The sequence below is a fragment of the Micromys minutus genome, assembly GCF_963924665.1.
Source record: "Micromys minutus genome assembly, chromosome: 29".
Lineage (NCBI taxonomy): Eukaryota > Metazoa > Chordata > Mammalia > Rodentia > Muridae > Micromys > Micromys minutus.
Genome location: NC_137964.1, coordinates 6,131,781 through 6,152,278, shown reverse-complemented (window position 1 = coordinate 6,152,278; position 20,498 = coordinate 6,131,781). Strand labels below are relative to the sequence as shown.

Genomic DNA, 20,498 nt, shown 5'->3' with positions numbered 1-20,498 from the left:
AGGAACCCAGAGGCAGGAACTGATGCAGAAGCTATGGAGGGGTGCTGTTTACTGACTTGCTCCCCATGGCTGGTCAACCTGCTTTCTTATAGAACCCAAGACCACCACCCAAGGGATGGCACCGCCCACAACGGCTGAGCCTTTCCGCATTGATCACTAATTAAGAAGATGCCTTACAGCCAGATCTTATGGAGACATTTTCTCAATAGCGGTCCCTTCTTCTCTGATGATTCTAGTTTGTGGTCAAGTTGACATAAAACTAGCCAGCACTCTGTCTGTCTAGCTGTCTGTTTATTAAAATATGATCAAATGTAACCCAACCTGGCTTCCAACTTGCTGTGTAGCTGAGAATGACCTTGAATTTCTGATCTCCTTGCCTCTGCCTCCTAGGGACAAGCATGTACCAGCACCCTTGTTTATGTGGCTTAAGCCCAACTGTACCAATTGAGTTATATCCCCAGCTCAACATTTTTTTCTCCCATCTTGTGGATTGTCTTTTTTTTAAAAAAAAAAAACAAAAAACATTCATTTGGTATGTGATATAATATATATATATCATGTATAAGTTTGTGTGGGTACATACTCCTGTGCTTGAAGGTCAGAGGATGATGACATGTGTCCTGCTCTATCTCCTCCTTATTCCATTGAGAAGGTCTCTCACTGAGCCCAGAGCTAGGATGGTTAACTGGCAAGCACCAGCAACCCTACTGTCTCTATAACTCCTGTTCCTATACAGCACTGAGGTTATAAACACTCTTGCACACTACTGCCATGCTTAACTTTACATGTGGGTGCTGAGGGTTTGAACTCAGATTCTCAGGCTTGTACACCAAGCTTATCTCTCTTATTCTAACCCGAGTTCAGCTACATGGCTCCTTTCTGGGCAAATCGCCTGTAGCTGATTCTTTCCCACAATTCTCTCCTTCTCCCAGATTTTCTACCTCCTACTTCCTGCTTCCACTCATTGGTCATAGGCTTCTTTATTCATAGGTGATGCTTATAAGAGATTCTCTCTACAGGAGCTGGGGTGTAGCTCAGTAGGTTAAGAGTGCTCTGGGTTCTGGGATCCTCGTGCTTCTATGGTAAGCTCTTCACCGACTAATCCTGACCTCTTGCTATGTAGCCCAGGCTGACTAATGTTCTACCTGCCTCAGCTTCATGGGATTACAGGTGCATGCCAACAAATTCAGCTCCAGCTTTTTTTTTTTTAAGATTTATTTATTTATTTATTTATTTATTTATTTATTATATGTAAGTACACTGTAGCTGTCTTCAGACACACCAGAAGAGGGCATCAGATTCCATTACAGATGGTTGTGAGTCACCATGTGGTTGCTGGGAATTGAACTCAGGAACTCTGGAAGAGCAGTCAGTGCTCTTAACCACTGAGCCATCTCTCCAGCCCCAGAATTTAAAAAAAAAAAAAAAAATGTTGTCAATTATTGTAATTGTAGATGTACTAGGACTGGAAAATCTTGGTGTTGGTGTTTTTCCATGTTATCAAAGGGGAAAACTTTAAAAAGCAAAATAAACAAACAAACAAAAACACGGTTTGAAGAAGTGACCTCCCAAATGAAGACTGGCTGTGAACTGTCCTTGGATGAGCCCTAAGCTTTTGTCTTCGGGTTCCAGATAAATAGCGAATAACCACAGATACACATCTCAGCAGCCTGAGGACCACACAGCTCGGACAGTGAGCTTACTACACCTGCAAGTTTCTTGGTCTGTGTTTTTCCATTTTGTTCTTTTTTTCTTGCTGATGATATAACCAAGTGCCTTGCAAGAGCTAAGCTAGCAATCTACCTTTGAGCTACACCTCTCGCCCCACAAAGATTTTACATGCTAAAAATCCATGAATAGGCTGGAGAGATGGCTGCGTGGGAATTGCCCACCCCATTAAAGATGCAATGCACTGTTTCATATATGTGCATTTCTCCACTAACCACCTATCAGTGGGCAGTCTCTCTGTGGTGTGCAGGAATGTTGGAATTCCTTCATGCCCCCGTTGCAATTCCAGAAGTGGAATCCATGGGTCAGTCACAAGACCTTAAAATAACCTAAAGCACCAAGCCCATGTCATTTTCCACAGTGGCTGCTTCATGGACGTCACTTTAAAGTTTCCCCTAGAGGGAAGACTGATAGTGTGTGGACTGAGAAACAGTGTTATTACCGTGCTGGTACACTCCCGGGGGTCATGCCTGAAGAGAAAACGACGGAAAGAATGAGAAGCACATGACTGCGGTGCTGGAGCGACATTATTGACCTTTTGATCCACATCTGCCATTGTGGAGAGAGAACTAGGACGCAGAGGACAAATGGCTCAGAAGGGTTCCTCAACGGGGAAGCCAGGGGCTGCAGTTTGATGCACGGGGAAATAGTTGTCACCTAGAAACACTCTGAGACTAAAAACCAGAACTAGGAGATGACAATTCCAAACATCCTTTGAGATGCACTGCCTAATTTGTTTGGGTGTCTGTTTAACCTCCCTAATTTATTGACCTTGAAACCCCGTCTGCTTTTCTGGGTCAGAGGTAGATAGGAGTCTTGGACATCCTGTGAGAAAGGACAGGGTAGATAAAGGCAATCAGTCTACAATGCAGATCTACCAGATGTGGAATAAAACTCACTGAGTCATCAGTGTATAGCACCGATTCGGTACCCATCATGGGGCATCAAAGATCCCCGCGCGTGAAGAGGTCTGTGTGTTACCCGTTCTTCTCACGCTTCGGAATTTAAAGCAGAGGTCCGGGGACTCAGCCACCGAGTCCAGGCAACTTCCCCAGCGGGACCGCACCCAGTCTCCCCTGCCGCAGTCCGGGTGCCAGGAGCGCAGGCTGGGGACCACGGCGGGCACGTGGGCTCGGCCGCAGCGCTGCGCCAATTCAGCCCGCCTGGCAGCCCCGGGGTTCTCGCGGCCACAGCCTCTGGGGAAAGGTTCCTCCCCCCTCTCTTCTGCTCCAGTCCGAGGGAATCTGTGGTCGGTGACGCGCATCCTTCAGCGAGCCACCTGCAGCCCGGGGCGCGCCACTGGGACCGCATCACAGGCTGGGCCGGCGGCCTGGGTACCGCGCGCACCGGAGGCCATGCGGGCGTTGGCGCGGCGCAGCGACCGGCTGAGGCTGCTTGGTAAGGCCCCTCACCCCCCTCTCCGCCCCAGCTGAGCGCGCATCACTCCCCCATACCCACCGCGAGCTCCCCTCGCCGCCGCCGTCACTCTCTTTCGCGCCCTCCCGCACCAGCGGTGAACTTGGCTTCGGTTCGCCCACCCCCGCCCTTATCCACCTCTGCAGCGCTCCTCCGCAGTCCCCGGCCGCCGTGCCTGGGCTTGGGCTTGGATGCTCGGCCAGCCTCAGAGTCTGCAGCAGCGCAGGTGGCCCAGGACTCCCTGACCGGAGCCCTGGTTACTGTAGGTGCGTTCTCACCACTTTGAAGCGGAGGTTGACCGAGCAAACTCTAATTGGATCCTCTGCTAGAGTTGGTCATCCCTCCTGGCGACCCCCACCTGTCCCAATTTTCAGTTAGCTCAGTGGTTAGTTACTTTGGAAATACTATGCAAAACAAATTTACAAATGAAAATACTAGCTACCCTTCCCCTCTCCGTTCTTGTCTTATTTTTAGGATTAAAGCCTAGTGACATTTTCAAGGACTCCGAGGACTGCTGTCCCAAATTACCTGATTGGGTGGCAGCATAGTTGTGTTTGAAATGGTAACTAACCATAGGAAAAAACGTCCCCACCTGACCCAGTTCGGATCGGTTCTGTCAGCTTTGTATTTGGGAAGACAAAGGGGTTGGATTGAGTTGGAGTTGGAGACAGAGTTCTAGGAGTCAGGGAAAGATCAGGCCCTGACCTAGTTTTGCGGCCTTCTGAGGTACTCATGGTCTCGGTCTGCCCAGTAACCTACTTCCCCTTCATCTCCAAGATTTAGGGTTCTGGCTTGAACCCTCGGTGACAAATACAGAAAATATTTGCAACATAAATGAGCAGAAATAGTTTTCAATTATTTAAAAAAATAAGCATCAGAAAGTAAAACACGTAGGCTATAAAGGAAAAGGATGGGGAAAAAACGTTTTACCTTTCTTAAACTAGTTGATAAATAGAGACTTCTCAAACGCACAGTATAACGGGCTTTTCTTTTCGGGGTTCTATTAATGCAAAAATAGTTAGCTTTGCTGTGTATGGTATTCACGACTTTCCCATAGCAGAGATTTTTTTTTCTAAAGGGTTAAAGGGGTCTAGGGAAGTAAGTCAGTATCAGAGCAGGACTTGCAACCACGCTCAGAACGTCTTAGGAAATGCCTTAATCCCTCTCCAGATTCTAAGTGCAACACATAAACAACAAATATGCAAAGTCTTCTGAGTCCACCCCACCCCCAGTCGTTATATGTCTCGTGCCTACATAACCTCTGGGGATCAAGACAGAGCGGTTCAGCTTCAAAGTCACCCCAACCCCTCAAACTCGAAATCACCTTTGCTAGTTTGTGAGATTTCCAAATAGCAAATGGCTGTTATGCTCCGCCCCTCTCCTTTCTCTCTTCACTGCTCACACACATGTGGCTTTATCTGTGTTGGACACTGGAACTTCAAAGAGAGGATTTCGATATTGCAATAACTGAGATACTGTCTCTTTTATTGTTGCAGAAGAGTTCATAGTCGGAGCAGCGAGGCACATTCTTCTTGCTGCCTTCCTTCTTGTTTGCCTTGGCTACTTTTCTTTTGCTGTGCAGAGACACCACGACCAAGGCAACCTTTATAAAAGAAAGACTTTATTGGGGACTTGCTTAGCATCTCAGAGGGTGAGTCTATGACTCTTATGGGGGTGGGGCTGACACAAACATGACAGGCAGGCACTGCGCTGGAGCAGTAGCTGAGAGCTCACATTTAGACCCACAAGCATGAGACAGAGCAAGCTAATTGGGAATGGCTTGGGCTTTTGAAACCTCCAAGTCCTCCCCTAATGACATACCTCTCCTATCAAGGCCACATCTAATCCTTCCCAAACTATTTGATATCTGTGGCACAAGCATTCAAATATATGAGTCTACGGGGGCCATTATCATTTAGAACAGGACAGTACACTCCCTGCCCTCCTCCCACTCGATGGCTTTTAGCCCTATCATAATGCAAAATGCATTTAATTCAACTTTGGAAGTCCCTGTAGCCTATCACAGTCCGGGGAACAGTTTAAAAGTTCAAGGGCTCTTCTGCGGCTCAAGGCAGCCTCTTAATTGTAACCCCTGTAAAAGCAAAAGCCAAAAAGCAAATCACACACTCCCAACAGTGGTACAGAAAGTGAATTTCCATTTGGAATGTGAAAATGGGGCCATAGTGAGGAAATACTGGGCCAAACTAAGACTGAAGCCCAGCAGGGCAAACTCAAAATCCTGTATGCTCTGTCTGATTTCAAAGGCTTAGACAGCTCTGCCCTTCCAGCCTTGCTGACTGCAACACACTTCTCTTCGATGAGCTGGTTCCATTCCTGGTCTGTAGCTAGCTGTCCTTGGCTGGTCTCCTTTAGCTTTGGCATTCCCAACATCCTAGGGTCTCCAACACAGTCCAGACTTCACTTTCACCGTTTTTAGCATTGGCCTCTGCTGGTCTTCATGCAGGGAGTTCCCTGACATATGCCTGGTCTCAGAGGCTCTCCTTAACTGTGGAGGAAAGTTCCACAAACCCTTTCCTCCTATTCTCTTCAAACTAAAGCCAAAACCTGGTGGCAGATGCCGCCTACTCAGGCAGGAGTTACATGTGCATACACTTTGATCTGTTTATTTCCTTTGTTAAACACCTTTTCTTGTGTTTTAGGAGTAGAAGAATCCTTATGCATTTCATTTTTGCAAGGTGAAAGCTTAAGTAAATGGGGTCTTGCCCCAAGGGCAGACTTCCTGGATTCCATTTCACCAAAAGCCTTTCTTTAAGCTTCTTATCTCTTTGAGCATAAGACTTGGCTTCAACATTAAATTTCCTGGTGCTCTTTTTCTACTCAAACATTTTTTTTATTTATTTCTTTTTGCCTCGCCCGTGCCCTTTTTCACTGTAGATCTGCATGAGAATGATCACTCCTAACCACACAACACAGTCAGTATTAGGCTGTCCTGGAATAACCTGTGCCAAACAATTCGACCCCAGGCATATTCTTAGGACAAGGGTAAAAAGCAGCCACATTCTTTGCCAAAATATCATAAAGATGGTCTCAAGCCCAGTTGCTAGTGTTTTTCCCCTGTAAGACTTCCTGAGCTGGGCTTCCCTAGTCCACCATGCTCTCAATACTACTTACTGTCTTCCAAGTGTCTAGTAGAGCAGCTCATTATATGATCTCTTTACAGTGATTAAAGGTCCAAAGTCCTCCATAACCCACCCCTAGAGCCAACCCATCTTAGTTACGTTTCTTTTGCTGTAAAGGGATACCATGACCGAGGCAACTTTTAGAAAACAAGAGGTGTGGAGCTTACAGTTTCAGAGGAAGAGAGTCCTTGACCATCATGGTGGGGACATAGCAATAGGCAGACAGACATGGCGCCGGAGCATCAGCTGACTGTTCATAGCTTGATTCACCAGCAGGCAGAGCTAACTGGAAATGGAGTAGACTTTTGAAACCTAAAAGCCCTACTACCAGTGACATACCTCCCCCAAGGCCACACCTTCTAATCCTTTCCAAACAGTTCCAACTGGAACCAGTCACTCAAATATATGGGCCCTTTGGATACCACACCTCTGATGGCCCCTGACTCTAATGCTTTAGCTTTAATTCCTGTCTCATCTGAGTTTACATTAGCTATTCATGTCTTCATAGGGACTTCTTAACAGCCTGCAGTAAATTTTCCAAAGGTTAATGGGGGAACTCCTGCCTGCTGTTAAAGCATGATCTACATCTTATAAATGAAACAGAAACAGCACTTGCAGTAACTTTTAGTTGTCAGTTAAGATGTTTTCATTGCTTTGGAAAGTGCCTGCTTAGCTGAAAATAGTAGGGTAAGGAGGTAGTAATGATTGGGAAGGCATGAGAAATGGCTCAGTGGAGAAGAATGCAGGCTGCTCTTGCAGAGGACCAGAGTTCACTTCCCAGTGCCCATGTCAGGTAGCTCACAACCACTCTAATCTAGCTTCAGGGGATCTGATGCCTCTGAGCATATGCATACACCAGCACCCGCATGCACACACCAATGTACAGACACATACAAGCACACACCCACGTAATAAAATGAATATATATATATTTTAAAGATGGAATTTACACTTCCTAGGAAAACTTCAGATGAGAAAAATGAACAGAAGCATAAATGAGGGGGATTTTAAATTTTTTTTAAAGATTTCTTTGTTTTATGTATATGAGTACATTGTTGCTGTCTTCAGACACACTAGAAAAGGGCGTTGGATCCTGTTACAGATGGTTGTGAGCCACCATGTGGTTGCTGGGAATTGAACTCAGGACCTCTGGAAGAGCAGTCAGTGCTCTTAACTGCTGAGTCTCCAGCCCAATTTTTTTTTCTTTAAATGTAATCCATGTTATTGAATGCTTATTTCTATGCCAAGCACAGAGCATTTTTTGGACAATGTGGACAAAAAGAAAAGGAATAATGGTGTCTCACCTTGTGTATGAATAGCTGGTTTTATTGTATTTAACAGTCTTTGCCTTTCCCAAGAAAAGCATTTCATAATTCTTTTTTGTGTGTGGTTGTGGGGTTTGAGACAGGGTTTCTCTGTGTGGCCCTGGCTGTCCTAGAACTTGCTCTGTAGACCAGCCTGGCCTTAAACTAAGAAATCTGGCTGCCTCTGTCACCTGAGTGCTGGGATTAAAGGTGTGTGCCACCACTGCCCTGTCCAGCTACTTTTGTTCCACCCCCTCCCCGTGTGTGTGTGTGTGTGTGTGTGTGTGTGTGTGTGTGTGTGTGTGTATGTATGTGTGTGTGTGTGTGTGTGTTTGTGTGTGTGACAGTGAGCAGGTGGAAATCTGTAGAAGTCAGTTCTGTCCTTTCACTATTGGGTCACAGGGTTCAAACTCAGGTAGTCAAGTATGTCTGCTTGTATGTATATGTACCATGTGTGTGCAGTGCACACAAAAGCCAGTAAAAGGCATCAAATCTCCTAGAATTGGAGTGGTTATAAGACTCCATGTGGGTGCTGGAAACCAAACCCCAATACATTGGAAGAGCTCTTAACCACTGAGCCCTCTCTCTAATCCCATGAGATTTTTGTTTTGGTTAGTTCAACTTTACAGCAGTTGTTCTCTTTCTTTCTTTCTTTTTCTTTTCTTTTTTTTTCCTTTTTTTTTTTTTTTTTTGACAATGAGGGAAGAGAGGAAGTACTACCAACAGATATTTTGATCACTAAATACTTGTAGATTAAACATAGCATGACTTTGAATCCTCAGAACCCATTAAAGCTGAGCCTGGTGTGTAATATCAGGGAAACAGGGAGATGGGAAGGGAGACAGGAGAAGCCATGGATCAGCTAGGTTGACTATGCAGCAGCGAATAACAGGGAAACCTTACCTCAGACAAGGTGGGGGGATGAAAATACCTGATTGTTCTCTGACCTCCAGAAGTGCATGCTGACCTATTCTTCTCTGGCTTCCATGAGAAGAATAGGACCCCCAAGGGCATTACCTTGTAAAACTTCTTAAATATAGATAGAGTGTATTATATGCCTGTGGAAAAAGCAATGTTCTTGCAGTTGAGAGGTAAAAGGAATGATCTGTTGCAAAGCCAAATAAGGATCTTTTGCATGTGGGAAAGAAGCAGTTGGGTGCAGTTGGGTTTGAATAGGGTATGTGCATATGTGAAAGAGAGAGACAATCTTATGTTGCCCAAGCTTACCTCCAACTTAATATGTAGCCAAGGATGACTTTGAACTCTTGATCCTCCTGGCCCAGCTTCTTAAGTGCTAAGACTGTAAAGGTACATTCTAAAGCCTGGCAGGGAGGCTGTTTGGATTTGGTCTTTCCACTATGGCTGGTCCTGAGCTTCTATAGCTCAGGCCATGGTACCTAGCAAGAGCAGTTTATTAAATGGTTCTTTGAGAAAATGTGTTGACTACATTTTATCACCAGGGAGTGTTTGTGCTCCACCGAGAATGACTGGGCCACTCCTGTCCTCACTCACTGATGATACTTAGAAATCAGTGTGGTAGGAGCCCCTGACAATGAAACACACATTCGATGTCAGAGATTGCCATCAAAAGATAGAGACAAGGAAGGAAGGAAGGAAGGAAGGAAGAAAGGAAGGAAGGAAGGAAGAAAGGAAGGAAGAAGATAGGTTGCTTTCTGACTGATTCAAAATAGTTTTTAAGTATTACCTGGCATGTATTGTTTTGTTTGGTTTTGAGTCAGGGTCTCACTATGCAGTTCTGGCTGACCCGGAGCTCACTCTGTAATATCAGGCTGGCCTCAAACTCACAGTCATCCGCCTGCCTCTTTCTGCGTCTGAGTGCTGGGAATGAAGGCATGTGCTACCACTCCTAGCTCTGGGTGAGATTTTTATTTGACAAAATCATAGCAAACTTTTATTTATAAATTAAAAAATCAATTAGCATACAAAATAAAATATTGAGTTTATTGTCTCCCCACCCCCTTCTTTTTCTTTTCTTCAAGACAGGGCTTCTCTATGTATCCCTGGTTATCCCAGAACTTGCATCGTTGACTAGGCTGGTCTGAAACTCACAGAGAACTGTCTTGTCTTTGCCCCCTAAACACTGGGATCACAGGCACGCACCACCGCCTGGGTTCTTTGGTACTTTTTGAGGAAGTTTTTTTTTTTTTTTTCCAGGTGGTATTCCAAGCTGGCCCCAACTCCTTCCTCTGCCTCCTCAGTCCTGGAATTATAGAAATGTGTGCTGCCACACCCAGTCCTCAGGGTTTACAAAGGTGTCTTGCAGATAATGGGAATACTAATGTGGTTTATCATACTGCATAGCTTGGACCTGCTGCTCTGAAATTCACTCAGCTGAGCTCAGGACTCAAGGGGTTAACCCGAGAAGAGTATTGAGGGTCTGAGTTACTCTTGCTGGTGGTGGTAGTCGGTTGTTTTTTTTTTTTTTTTTTTTTTTTTTTTGTTTTGTTTTTTGTTTTTTTCTAAGACAAAGAGTCTCACCAACAAGGCTGGCCTGACTGAGTTCCTTCTACCTCAGCCTTCCAAGTGTTGGGGTTACCATACCTGTCTAACTTTGTCTATCTTTAGATGTTTCTCCTCACTGTGGCTTCTAAGGAAGCTTTAGCCATGGATACAAGGTCAAAAGTTTTTCTTCCTCTGAGAGATAGGGTCTCTTGTGAACCCTGTGCCTGGGTGGTTTGGTTGGTTTCTCCAGTGGCTGTCTCCTCAGCCGTACGCAAATAACGACGAAAGCTGTTGTAGAAGTCACGAACGTTGTTGAGTTGACTCATAGCACTTTGTACTTTAGATACCAGCACATGTGAAGGAAATATAAAAATAATGTAAAACACACACACAATGTTCTTTTGCGGCTAGAGGAATTGCATAATATTCTAAAAGAGGAACTATTGGTATTTCTGGGGGGTTGTTTAAACAGTAAAATGTGTGTGTGTGTGTGTGTGTGTGTGTGTGTGTGTGCATGCGAAAGAGTGCATGTACGTATGCATGTGCATGTAAGTGTGTGTTTTCACTACTGTTATTATGTTGATTGGGAGCCAAGAATCCTTCAGAGAGTTATTGTCTATACTATATTTGTATATATTAAAACTATATATTTGCATATATAGCAGTATATTGAAAATTTTTTCTCTTAAATACTGAGTTTTTAATTCTAAGGTACCCACCAAATTCCATCTTAAAAATCTTCTGTGATCACTAGGCAGTGAGTGGTAGTGCATGCCTTTAGTCCCAGCATTCAGGAAGTGGCAGGGGCAGGCGGATCTCCATGAGTTCAAGACCAACCAAATCCACGGAGTCAGTTCCAGGACAGCCAGGGCTATACAGAGAAGCCTTGTCTGTAAAACAAAATCCTCTGTGATCAGAGTCAGGTTTCCCAATGCTATTCTGTTCTTGGTGGAAATGCACGTAGACATCTCAGGACTCAGAATGCAAATAGGAAACCTGGTGGTGGGAATGGCTTTGCACTGAAGTTCCTCGTTTGGAACAGGAGACAGCCCCTTCGAGTGATGAGTCTGCAGCACTTTCAGGTGTGTGCTTTGCAGACAATACCCTTAGGGTTTGGAGTCAATCCTGTGTGTATGGCCTCCCTCCCTTAGTCCTTCCCTTCTCCCCCCACCCCTCCCTCACTTCTTCTAAGTGCTTTTGAGTGAGGTGTACTTCTAGAACCCCATGTTAAGTGCTCCCCAGGGCTGTACTGTGCCTCCGTATTACATCCCTTGCCTAGGATGCATTCGAGTCCGCTCCTGTCCCTAGCACCTCCCAGGTACCAGCACCTCCAAATTGCCTCACAGCACTGCCCCCCTCAAAGGATTCACTGGCTAATGCTGAGGTTGCTGGCAGCTGAGGTGCCAGCTCAGACACAGAGCTGGAATTGTGATACAACTTTAGAAGCATCTACAGAATTGAAGCCTCTAATACCCACAGAAAGTGAGGCCGAGCTTCTGAGAGGAGAGACCATTCCAACAATGCTGGGAGGATGTGTGATGGGGAAAGGAGAGGGTGAGGACAGTCCCAGCAAGTAGGAAGGAGTCCCAGAAAGGAACAAGATTCAGGATAACATACCTGAGGAAAACCATAATTCCTGTCTTGGTTGCTGGGGCATGGTAACTGAGGTCTCTAGGATTACAGTGGCTATTCTTCATAATGTTCTAACTCAGAAAATTAATCTTTATACTTATTTAGTGTGTGTGTGTGTGTGTGTGTGTGTGTGTGTGTGTGTGTTTGTGTGTGTGTATGAGAGACAGACAGACAGACAGAGATACAGGCACCCACGTACCCACGTGCCCAGGAGCACCAAAGCATGTGTTTAGAGGTCAGAGCACAACTTGAAGATGTTGGTCACTTTCTTCTACCAGGTAGGTCCCAGAGATCCAAACTTGGGTTCTCATGCTTGGTGAGAATCACCGACAGACCATCTTGCTAGCCTGGAGCTTGGCCTTTATCATGGAGACCAGGAACCTCTGACTGGTTTCAGGAAATCTGTTAAATCGTTTTCCCTCTCTCTCCCCCTCTCTGTCCCCCAAGTGCATTGTTTGATTTATTTACTTTTAAGAGAAAGTATTCATTACTTTCATGATTCTTCAAGGGACCTGCGAGTCCAAAACCGGTAAGGACCCTGCCGAGGGGTTTGAGTGGAGGATGTGTGGTGTCAGTGTGGAGGATGGAGAGTGGGCGAGCTGAGCTGTCATACAGGGACCCGCTAAAGGGATGTTGGCAGTGGACCACATCAGAAACAGTCACCAGGGCCAAACTGAGGGGAGATTTGAGGATAATCAAGACGGTGAAATGCTAGGGCGTGGCTAAAGGTTGGATGGGAAATGAGGGGGGACTCAGTTCTGTTCCCAACTCCCTCATGGCAGCTCATGACCAGCATCATGTAGCATATTCAGGCAAGCTCATATACATATAACAATTCTAAACCTTTTCTTAGTATTATTTAAAAAGAAAGAAAGAAAAGGAGATGAGCCAGCCTCACTCTGTAACTCACTGGTTTTGAATTTATATAGACTACACTTGCCTGAGAGTTGAGGCAACTCTCCTGCCTCTGCCTCTATAGGCCTGTTTTACAGGCATGCACTACCACACTTGAATTTACTTAGTTCTGGCGTGAAGCAATGTTGTGGTTTATTAAAAAATATTTTTTTCTTTTTTAAAAGATTTATTTATTTTATTTATATGAGTACACCGTAGCTGTCTTCAGACACACCAGAAGAGGACATCAGATCTCATTACAGATGGTTGTGAGCCACCATGTGGTTGCTGGGATTTGAACTCAGGACCTCTGGAGGAGCAGTCAGTGCTCTCAATTGCTGAGCTATCTCTACAGCGCAAGAAAAGATTTTAATAGAGGCTTTAGCATGAGTTCAGTGGGATGGAGGGTGTGAACATGAGGAGGAAGTGTGGGCTTCTCAAGAGAGAACTGCTTTAGCCTAGACTTTGATTTTAGACTGATGTCATCCCCTGAAAGTACCCTCCGCAGGGCCATTTTTTTTTTTTCCTTTCAAAGCATATAATTTTGCAATCCTCTTCACCATTTTTAATTCCAATGTTCCCACATGGATTTACAACAATGATCTGGGAATTTTCACTATGGCTTTGGAATGGATTCTTGGGTAAGAAGCTTCCCACTGATGACTTCAAGTTATTCATCAGCCTTTAACGTGCAGATGTGATGAGTCATGCTGCTATAGGAATTTTACCTTTTAAAATGTCTGCTTCCCAGAGTTCATTAGAAACAAAACAGAACACAAACATCACTATTCACTCCCAGCACCAATTCCCCTGTGATCATTGTAAACCCCGGTTTTCTACACCCAACCCCTGGCAGTCAATAATTGCTTTTCTCTTGCTATTATTTCCCTCTTTTCAAAATTTGTGTGTGGAAGTGTATAATATGTGGTCTTTTGACTTCGTTTGCGGACCTAGAATTATATTGTTTAGGTAGGGCTGTCCTAGAACTCATGAGATCCACCGACCCTCGCCTTCTGAGCTAGGGTTAAAGCTGCGTACCACCATGTCTGGACTATAATAAATTCTTTGAGGTTACCTCATGCTGTTACATATCACTATTTTTCCTTTCTGTTGCTGAGTAGTATTCTAATGTCATATGTCATAGTTTATTTACCTATTAAGCTGTCTTTTAGACTTTGGTTTTTCTCCTGGTTTCTGTCGATTATGAGTGGTTTCGGAAAAGTTCAAGTACAGGCGGTTCACATGAGCACAGTGTTAATTTCTCTAGGTAAATATGTAAGCATGGTATTGTATCAATGAATTTTAGGCTGCATAACTGCTTAACTGTTGTCTTAACTGAGCTGTGCCATCTTCATCTGCCCCAAGGGCACATGAGAATTGCAGTTGCTCAACTCTATTGTCTGCATGGGCTGTAGTCAAGTTTTCTGTTTTTGTCTCTGTTTCCCTTCTCAGTCTGGATCCTTCTAGCTTCCCCCATCCCCTCTCGCCCCTCCCAATTGGAATAAAGATGTAGCAACAGGTTGTGGTTTTGATTTGTGTTTCCCTAAGTGGCTGATGATGTGAAGCAATTGCCACACACTTACTCATTTCCTTGCTTTGTTACTTTCTTATTGTTGGGTTTGAAGAGTTATTTGTATATTATGGATACAAATGATTTGTCAGAGTTGTGTTGTGTAATAGTTTCCCCTGAAATTGAAACACTTCATCCTACAGGGAAGCTTTTGAAGAAGGGAGATAAAAGAACTTCAAAACAGCTTCAAGAAGCCCCTCAAAGTGACCAAATTCATTCACTAGGTCCCTACCAGAGTAAGCCATAAAAGCTGCCAAGATGACTCTTGACATGGTCATGGCCAGGTAGCTGCTTGGAAGATACAAAAGGTAGCAGAGCTGCCTGACAAAGGTTTACATCAATGGAGTCACTTGGAAAGGACACTCACCAACCTGTTGAGCTATCTGTAGGCTGTGCAGTGGGTTCCAGGTTCCCAGTTTGGTGAGCTACCACCCATGGGGAAGGGCCTTGGTGATGCATCTGTCTTTGAGTCATTTCTGCTCCTTTAAGTAACCCCTCACCCATATTTCTGTAACTCCAATAAAACTCACTGGTTCAGCAAGCTGGACTTTGGAGGCATCTGCATTTTGTTTTATTGTGGGCTCCCCATCTCGGCTTATTGCATCCCTCCAATAAAAATGTTGTCCTACAGGAGGAGTGATTGGAAAACACCTCCATTCTGAGAATTTGGATCTGATGAATCCACGTAACGACCATGCCTCTATAACCCTGGTGCTGGGGACATAGTGACAAGTTAATTCCAGTGGCTTGATGGCCAGTCTTGCTGAAACAGAAACCCAGGTTCAGTGAGAGAGCCTGTCTCAGAAAATTAGATAGAAAGTGATGGAGTATGTGGTGGTTTGAACAGGAATAGCCCCCATAGACTTATGGGTACTACTAGGAGGTATGACCTTGTTGGAAGAAGTGTGTCATATGGAGGTGGGCTTTGAGGTCTCCTATGCTCAAGCTATGTCTACTATGTCAGTTCTCTTTCTGCCTCAGATCAAGTTGTAGAACCTTCAGCTCCTTCTCCAGCAATATGTCTGCCTGCATGCTGCCATGTTTCTATGATGATACTAAAGCTCTGAACCTGTAAGCCAGCCCCAAATAAATGTTCTTTATAAGAGTTGCCTTGGTCATGGTGTCTGTTCACAGCACTGGAACAGTAACTATAAGAGTAATATACACAGTGTCAATCTCTGGCCTCTGTATGCACCTACACACACACACACACACACACACACACACACACACACACACACACACACAACCAGCTATTCCCAAAGGAGGCAGAAAAAGACAAGGAATTAAGAGCACACAGAATACATAGAAATCAAAGGACAGGATGATAGACTTAATTACACCAATAATCTCACAAACTCACCACCAATATCACAACAGAAAGAGTAATTCTGCCATGTGATGATTTTATTTTCAAGTTCTTTATAATAAGGTTTTAATTAAAACATAAAAACAAAGGTCAGTATTTAAAAAGACAAAGTTAGTCAGATTTCATTTCAAAAGACAAGTTTAAACTTCGTGCCACATAAGCAAAGTCTTCTGCATACGAGATTGTAATAGACTAAACAGAAAAGAATGAACGGCCAGGCATGGTGGCACACATCTTTAATGTTAGGGCTGGGAAGGAAAGGCCGGAGAATCTCTGTGAGTTCAAGGCCAACCTGGTTTACATAGTGAGTTCAGGCCTATTAGAGCTACACAGTAAGGCTCCATCTCAAAAAATTGCTTACTTACTTAATGACCTAACTAAATGTAGGGAAAGTTTCCTGTTAACACTAATCTAAACATGTACTGGGGCTTTAACAGCATCAGAGTGTATTTCAGGGCAGAGTCACTTGTAATGTAAGGCTTGTTTTGTTAAAAGAATGGAAGAACCCTAACCACCGTATGTCTAGGAAAAGCTCAGACGTGTGCATGAGAACTCTGGCTGAGGTGCAAGGAAACTCCGGCAAATCGACCGTCATCTTCACAGGGTTCAGCACTCTGTCAGTAATTGGCACCATGAGGAAAGCCATCAGTGAGGGAAAGAGAAGTCTTGATCAACTCCGTCGACCAACAGCAGTTGACAGCCCCTCCCCTACCCCACGTCCCCGCAGGCATACACAGCTTATATGCCTATGAAGACAGTGTCTGCTCTGAGCTATGGAACGCACTTTGAAAGATTCCAGATGTAAAAGATGAATCATTTGGCAGAAATGGTACTGAATTAGGAGTTGCTAGCAGAAAAACGTATCTGAAAAAAATCAAAGCACTGTTACGAAGACTCCATGGGTCAAGAAGAAACCAGGAAATCAAATGTAGTTTGAACTGAATGACAAGGAAAATGAGGTGAATATGGTACCACGTGAGGTGCCTCTGAAGCAGAAATTACCACTGAGCCATCATTCTAGCCCAAGCTGCTTTCTGATTTTTTTTGTTTGTTTGTTTGGTTGGTTTGTTTTTTGTTTTGTTTTGGTGTTAGGGATTGAACCAAACACCTTACACATCCAAGGCAAGCCCTCTTTTACTGAGTCATGCCTCAAGCCCCACATTTTGAACATTAGATTTTTATTAGACATTTACTTTTTAATTGTTAATTACAGCTTTTAGCTACAGATTGTTTTGAGACAGAGGCTTGCTGTGTAGTCTTAAATTCATGGAAATTATCTGCCTGCTCAGCATCTTCTATGCCAGGATTATAGGTGTGAGCCACTCTAAAAGAATAAAGATCTCAAGTCAATGGCTTCACAGTCAAACAAAAGAAACAAAAGGAAGTTTGCCATAGCGGCCCAGGCCTTTAATCCCAGCACTGGAGAGGCAGAGGCAGGCAGATCTCCGAGTTCAAGTCCAGCCTGGTCTACAGAGTGAGTTTCAGGACAGCCAGGACTGCACAGAGAAACCCTGTCTCAAGCAAACAAAACAAACAAAAGCACACACATAAAGAAAACAAATAAACAAACAAAACAAAAAACAAAGAAAAAACAAAAGGAAAATAGCAAATTCAGCTCCATATAAGCAAAATAAAGAAAATAATCATGACCAGAGTTAAAACCCAATGAACAGGGCGGGTGGACAGACTGGCTGTGGGGCGGACGGTGGACGTGGTTAGGCTAAGGTCCCACCGATCTGCCCCCTACCCCCACTGCAGCCATGATGGGGCTGGAGTTGCCTCGGGATCTCTGTGGCCTCCTGGGCCTGTATGATCATCGTGGGAATCTGCTATATCATCTTTGAACTGGGCTTTCGCTTTGATGGGTACGGCTCCTGATGGAAACTTCCCCCTTCATATGGCCGAATCTGGGCATTGGCCTAGCAATCTGTCTGTCTGTGGTTGGAGCAGCCCAGGGAATCTATATTACCAGCTCTTCCATCATTGGGGGTGGGGTGAAAGCGGTGGCCATCTATGGCGCCATCATGGCAATTGCCATCAGCAACATGGCTGAGCCTTTCAGTGCTACTGACCCCAAGGCCATTGGCCATCGAAACTACCGTGCAGGCTACTCCATGTTTGGAGCTGGCCTCATGGTCGGTCTGTCCAATCTGTTTTGCAGAGTCTGCGTGGGCATCGTGGGCAGTGGGGCTGCCGTAGCCGATGCGCAGAACTCCAACCTACCTCTTTGTAAAACTTCTCATCGTGGAGATTTTTGGCAGTGCCACTGGCCTCTTTGCGGTCATCGTTGCAACCCTTCAGACCTCCAGAGTGAAGATGGGTGACCAGATGACCTGTGTGGGTGGGGCTGTGCCCTACTGTTATTTATTGCTGGTTTTTCCTGGAGCTGTGTCCCTTAGCCTTTCTGGGGCTTGGTGTTCAGGGCCCTCCCGCGCTCACCTCTCGCTGCCTGTTGACTTTGGAGGCATTGCGGTCCAGACCGAACCCCAGTGTGGGGAGTGGTCTGCCAATGGTGACCGTGTACAGCTGTGCACCTGTGGCCCCGCAGCCCCCATCCAGCCCATCTTCCATAAACTTGGTATTTGCACCCCCCCCCCAAAAAAAAAAAAAAACCAATGAACAAGAGAAGCAAAGTAATGACGACAAGCCAGTGTGGATGAAAGACAAGGAAAACCAATGAGCCTCAGCAAGACCAACGGGAAAACAAAGATCAAAGACATTTAACTGGGCGATTAAAGCTATAGTATGTCACTTACCCCGTCACTCCAGCTCAAATAGACAAAAAACACGCAGTGTGCCCTAGGAAGCGGGAAAGTCTTGTAGGCAGAAGATGACCCAGCAGGTAAAAGTGTATCACAAAAACTCAGCTACCTGACTTGTGACCCACACACACATGCATGTGCCAGCACACACGAAATAACAATACAATTTTAAATAATAGAAAAACCGATGGTTTTACTGTAGCAAATGTTGTTGAGGATGTGACACAGCTGGAACCCCATATGTGGCTCAGCTACCAAAGGGTAGCACCTGTTTGAAACAGGAAACTTTGGAGGAGAAAAGAAAAGCTCACAATCAATTTGAGTGTGTGTGTCGGGGTGTTTGTATAGGTATAGCTTTAACTAAATACATTATACCCATTTCCAAAGTTAAATATTCTAATGTATTCAATTTAAGTAAATTAGACCATAAACATCATGGTGGTTTGTTTTTTTTTGAGACAGGGTCTCACTATATAACTTTGGCTGGCCTACATCATGCTATATAGACCAGACTGGGTTCAAATTCACAGAAATCCGCTTGTCTCTGCCTCCTGGAGTGCTGGGATTAAAGACATGCGTCAGCTCAGCAGTTAAGAGCACTGACTGTTCTTCCAGAGGTCCTGAGTTCAGTTTCTAGCAACCACATGGTGGCTCACAACCATCTGTCATGGGATGCAACGCCCTCTCCTGGTGTGTGTCTGAAGACAGTGACAGTGTCCTCATATAAATAAATAAATAAACAAATTTATTTGTTTATTTATTACAGAGACAGAGAGCAACAAAGAAAGAAAGAGAGTACCCTCTATTACAGGACCCCAGAGTTAGCACATAAGTTTCTTAGTATCCTCAGCCTCACTTCAAAAGCTTAACAGCCAGCCACATGTGGCCAGTGGCCACCATGTTGGACGCACAGAAGTAGAACATCACCATCTCAATAGATAGCATGGGATGCCCTGCTCTAGTCAGAGCTAGACCAGCTTTCATGAGACTTGACTTCCTGTGCTCTTGTCCACCATTTTCCCCTGGTGGCATTCTGTTTCCTTGTTCTGCGGTAAGGCATGGGCTGATTTTCTTACTACGGCATGCCTGTACCAACGTCATTGTTTTGTTTGTTTTGTTTTACAGTTGTTTTGTCAGTCATGATTCTTGAGACCATTACAAACCAAGATCTGCCTGTGATCAAGTGTGTTTTAATCAGTCACAAGAACAATGGCTCAGCAGTGGGAAAGTCATCGCCGTACGTCATGGTAAAGTAATATGAACGCAAAGCTTCTGTTCTGCCTTGGCCTCATAGGTTAATGGGATCTGCCATGGCTAAGTGGGCACTTCCATCCTCTGCGTGTACTACACACTACACGCTCAGCTACCTTGCTGCCATGACATCAGCTGTATCCTGGAGGGTAAGGGGTCATGGACCGAACTCCAGCACTGAGGGTTAGTGTGTTTGTATACGCGTGTGCACAGGGGAAGATCTGTGTCATGGTCTCTTTGAAAGGGCACCCATACCCAGTGTGAGGAAGTGGTGAGTCCTTCTCTTTCCTTTCCCTTCCCCCTCACACCCCTTTACGTTTACTTGTGTGTGTGTTTATGTGTGGGTTGCATAGGCATGCCGGTGTGATGGTTAGAGGACCACTCGTGAGTGCTGGTCCTCTTTCTTTGCCCCCTGAGCCATTACACTGCCAATATTTCCCTTTCCCGTTGTAATAAATATTTTTTTAAAATGTCACAGCTCAGGGTTCCTTCCCGTCTTAAGCCATTTATGTTCCCAGATGACTATAAAATAGCTGGGCAGCTGCCTACCCTCTGTGCTGTTAGAATTCACCTCCTATCCCTAACCCAAGTTACTACTTACTATGTTGTGTCTGGGATGCTCTAAGCCACAGCCAGGCAGCCCTCAGGGACATGTTCTCTTGGCCCCTAGTGAATGGCAGTTCTTCTTGCTCTCTCTCCAATGGTGGTTCTCATTCTCCCTCCTGCACGGTCTTCTCTATCCCATGATGGCTTCTTCTGTCTTATCCTCTTTCCCAAGCCCCCTCCACCGATGTCTCTTCTCCCCAGCTATTGGCTGCTGGCCTCTTTATTTACCAATCAGAATTAACTGAGGGCAGGGACCCTCAGGCTATTTTCAGACTCCAAATCTTGTAGGCCCGCGCTTAGCATTACAATAAATAGTAAAAGACAAAACCTCAACACCTTCCTTTCCTAAAGATTTGTTTATTT

At 44.9% G+C, this 20,498-nt stretch overlaps 1 protein-coding gene and 1 pseudogene across 2 annotated transcripts in view; both read left to right on the top strand.

Moving 5' to 3' along the window:
- Positions 1–3,059: 3,059 nt before the first annotated feature.
- The window catches only part of FLT3 (fms related receptor tyrosine kinase 3), a gene marked incomplete at its 3' end in the record, with an annotated part of 65,206 nt that continues 47,767 nt past the window's right edge, over positions 3,060–20,498 (top strand). Inside the window, exons 1-2 of the mRNA XM_080940724.1 lie at positions 3,060–3,126; positions 19,404–19,525. Of these exons, the coding sequence (XP_080796850.1) occupies positions 3,084–3,126; positions 19,404–19,525 (165 nt within the window). The 5' untranslated portion in view covers positions 3,060–3,083. The remainder of the gene's footprint in view (positions 3,127–19,403; positions 19,526–20,498) is intronic.
- LOC308439234 (V-type proton ATPase 21 kDa proteolipid subunit c''-like) lies at positions 16,062–19,345 on the top strand (annotated as a pseudogene). The gene is made up of 3 exons: positions 16,062–16,243; positions 17,292–18,094; positions 19,335–19,345. The product of its transcript is annotated as a V-type proton ATPase 21 kDa proteolipid subunit c''-like (transcript).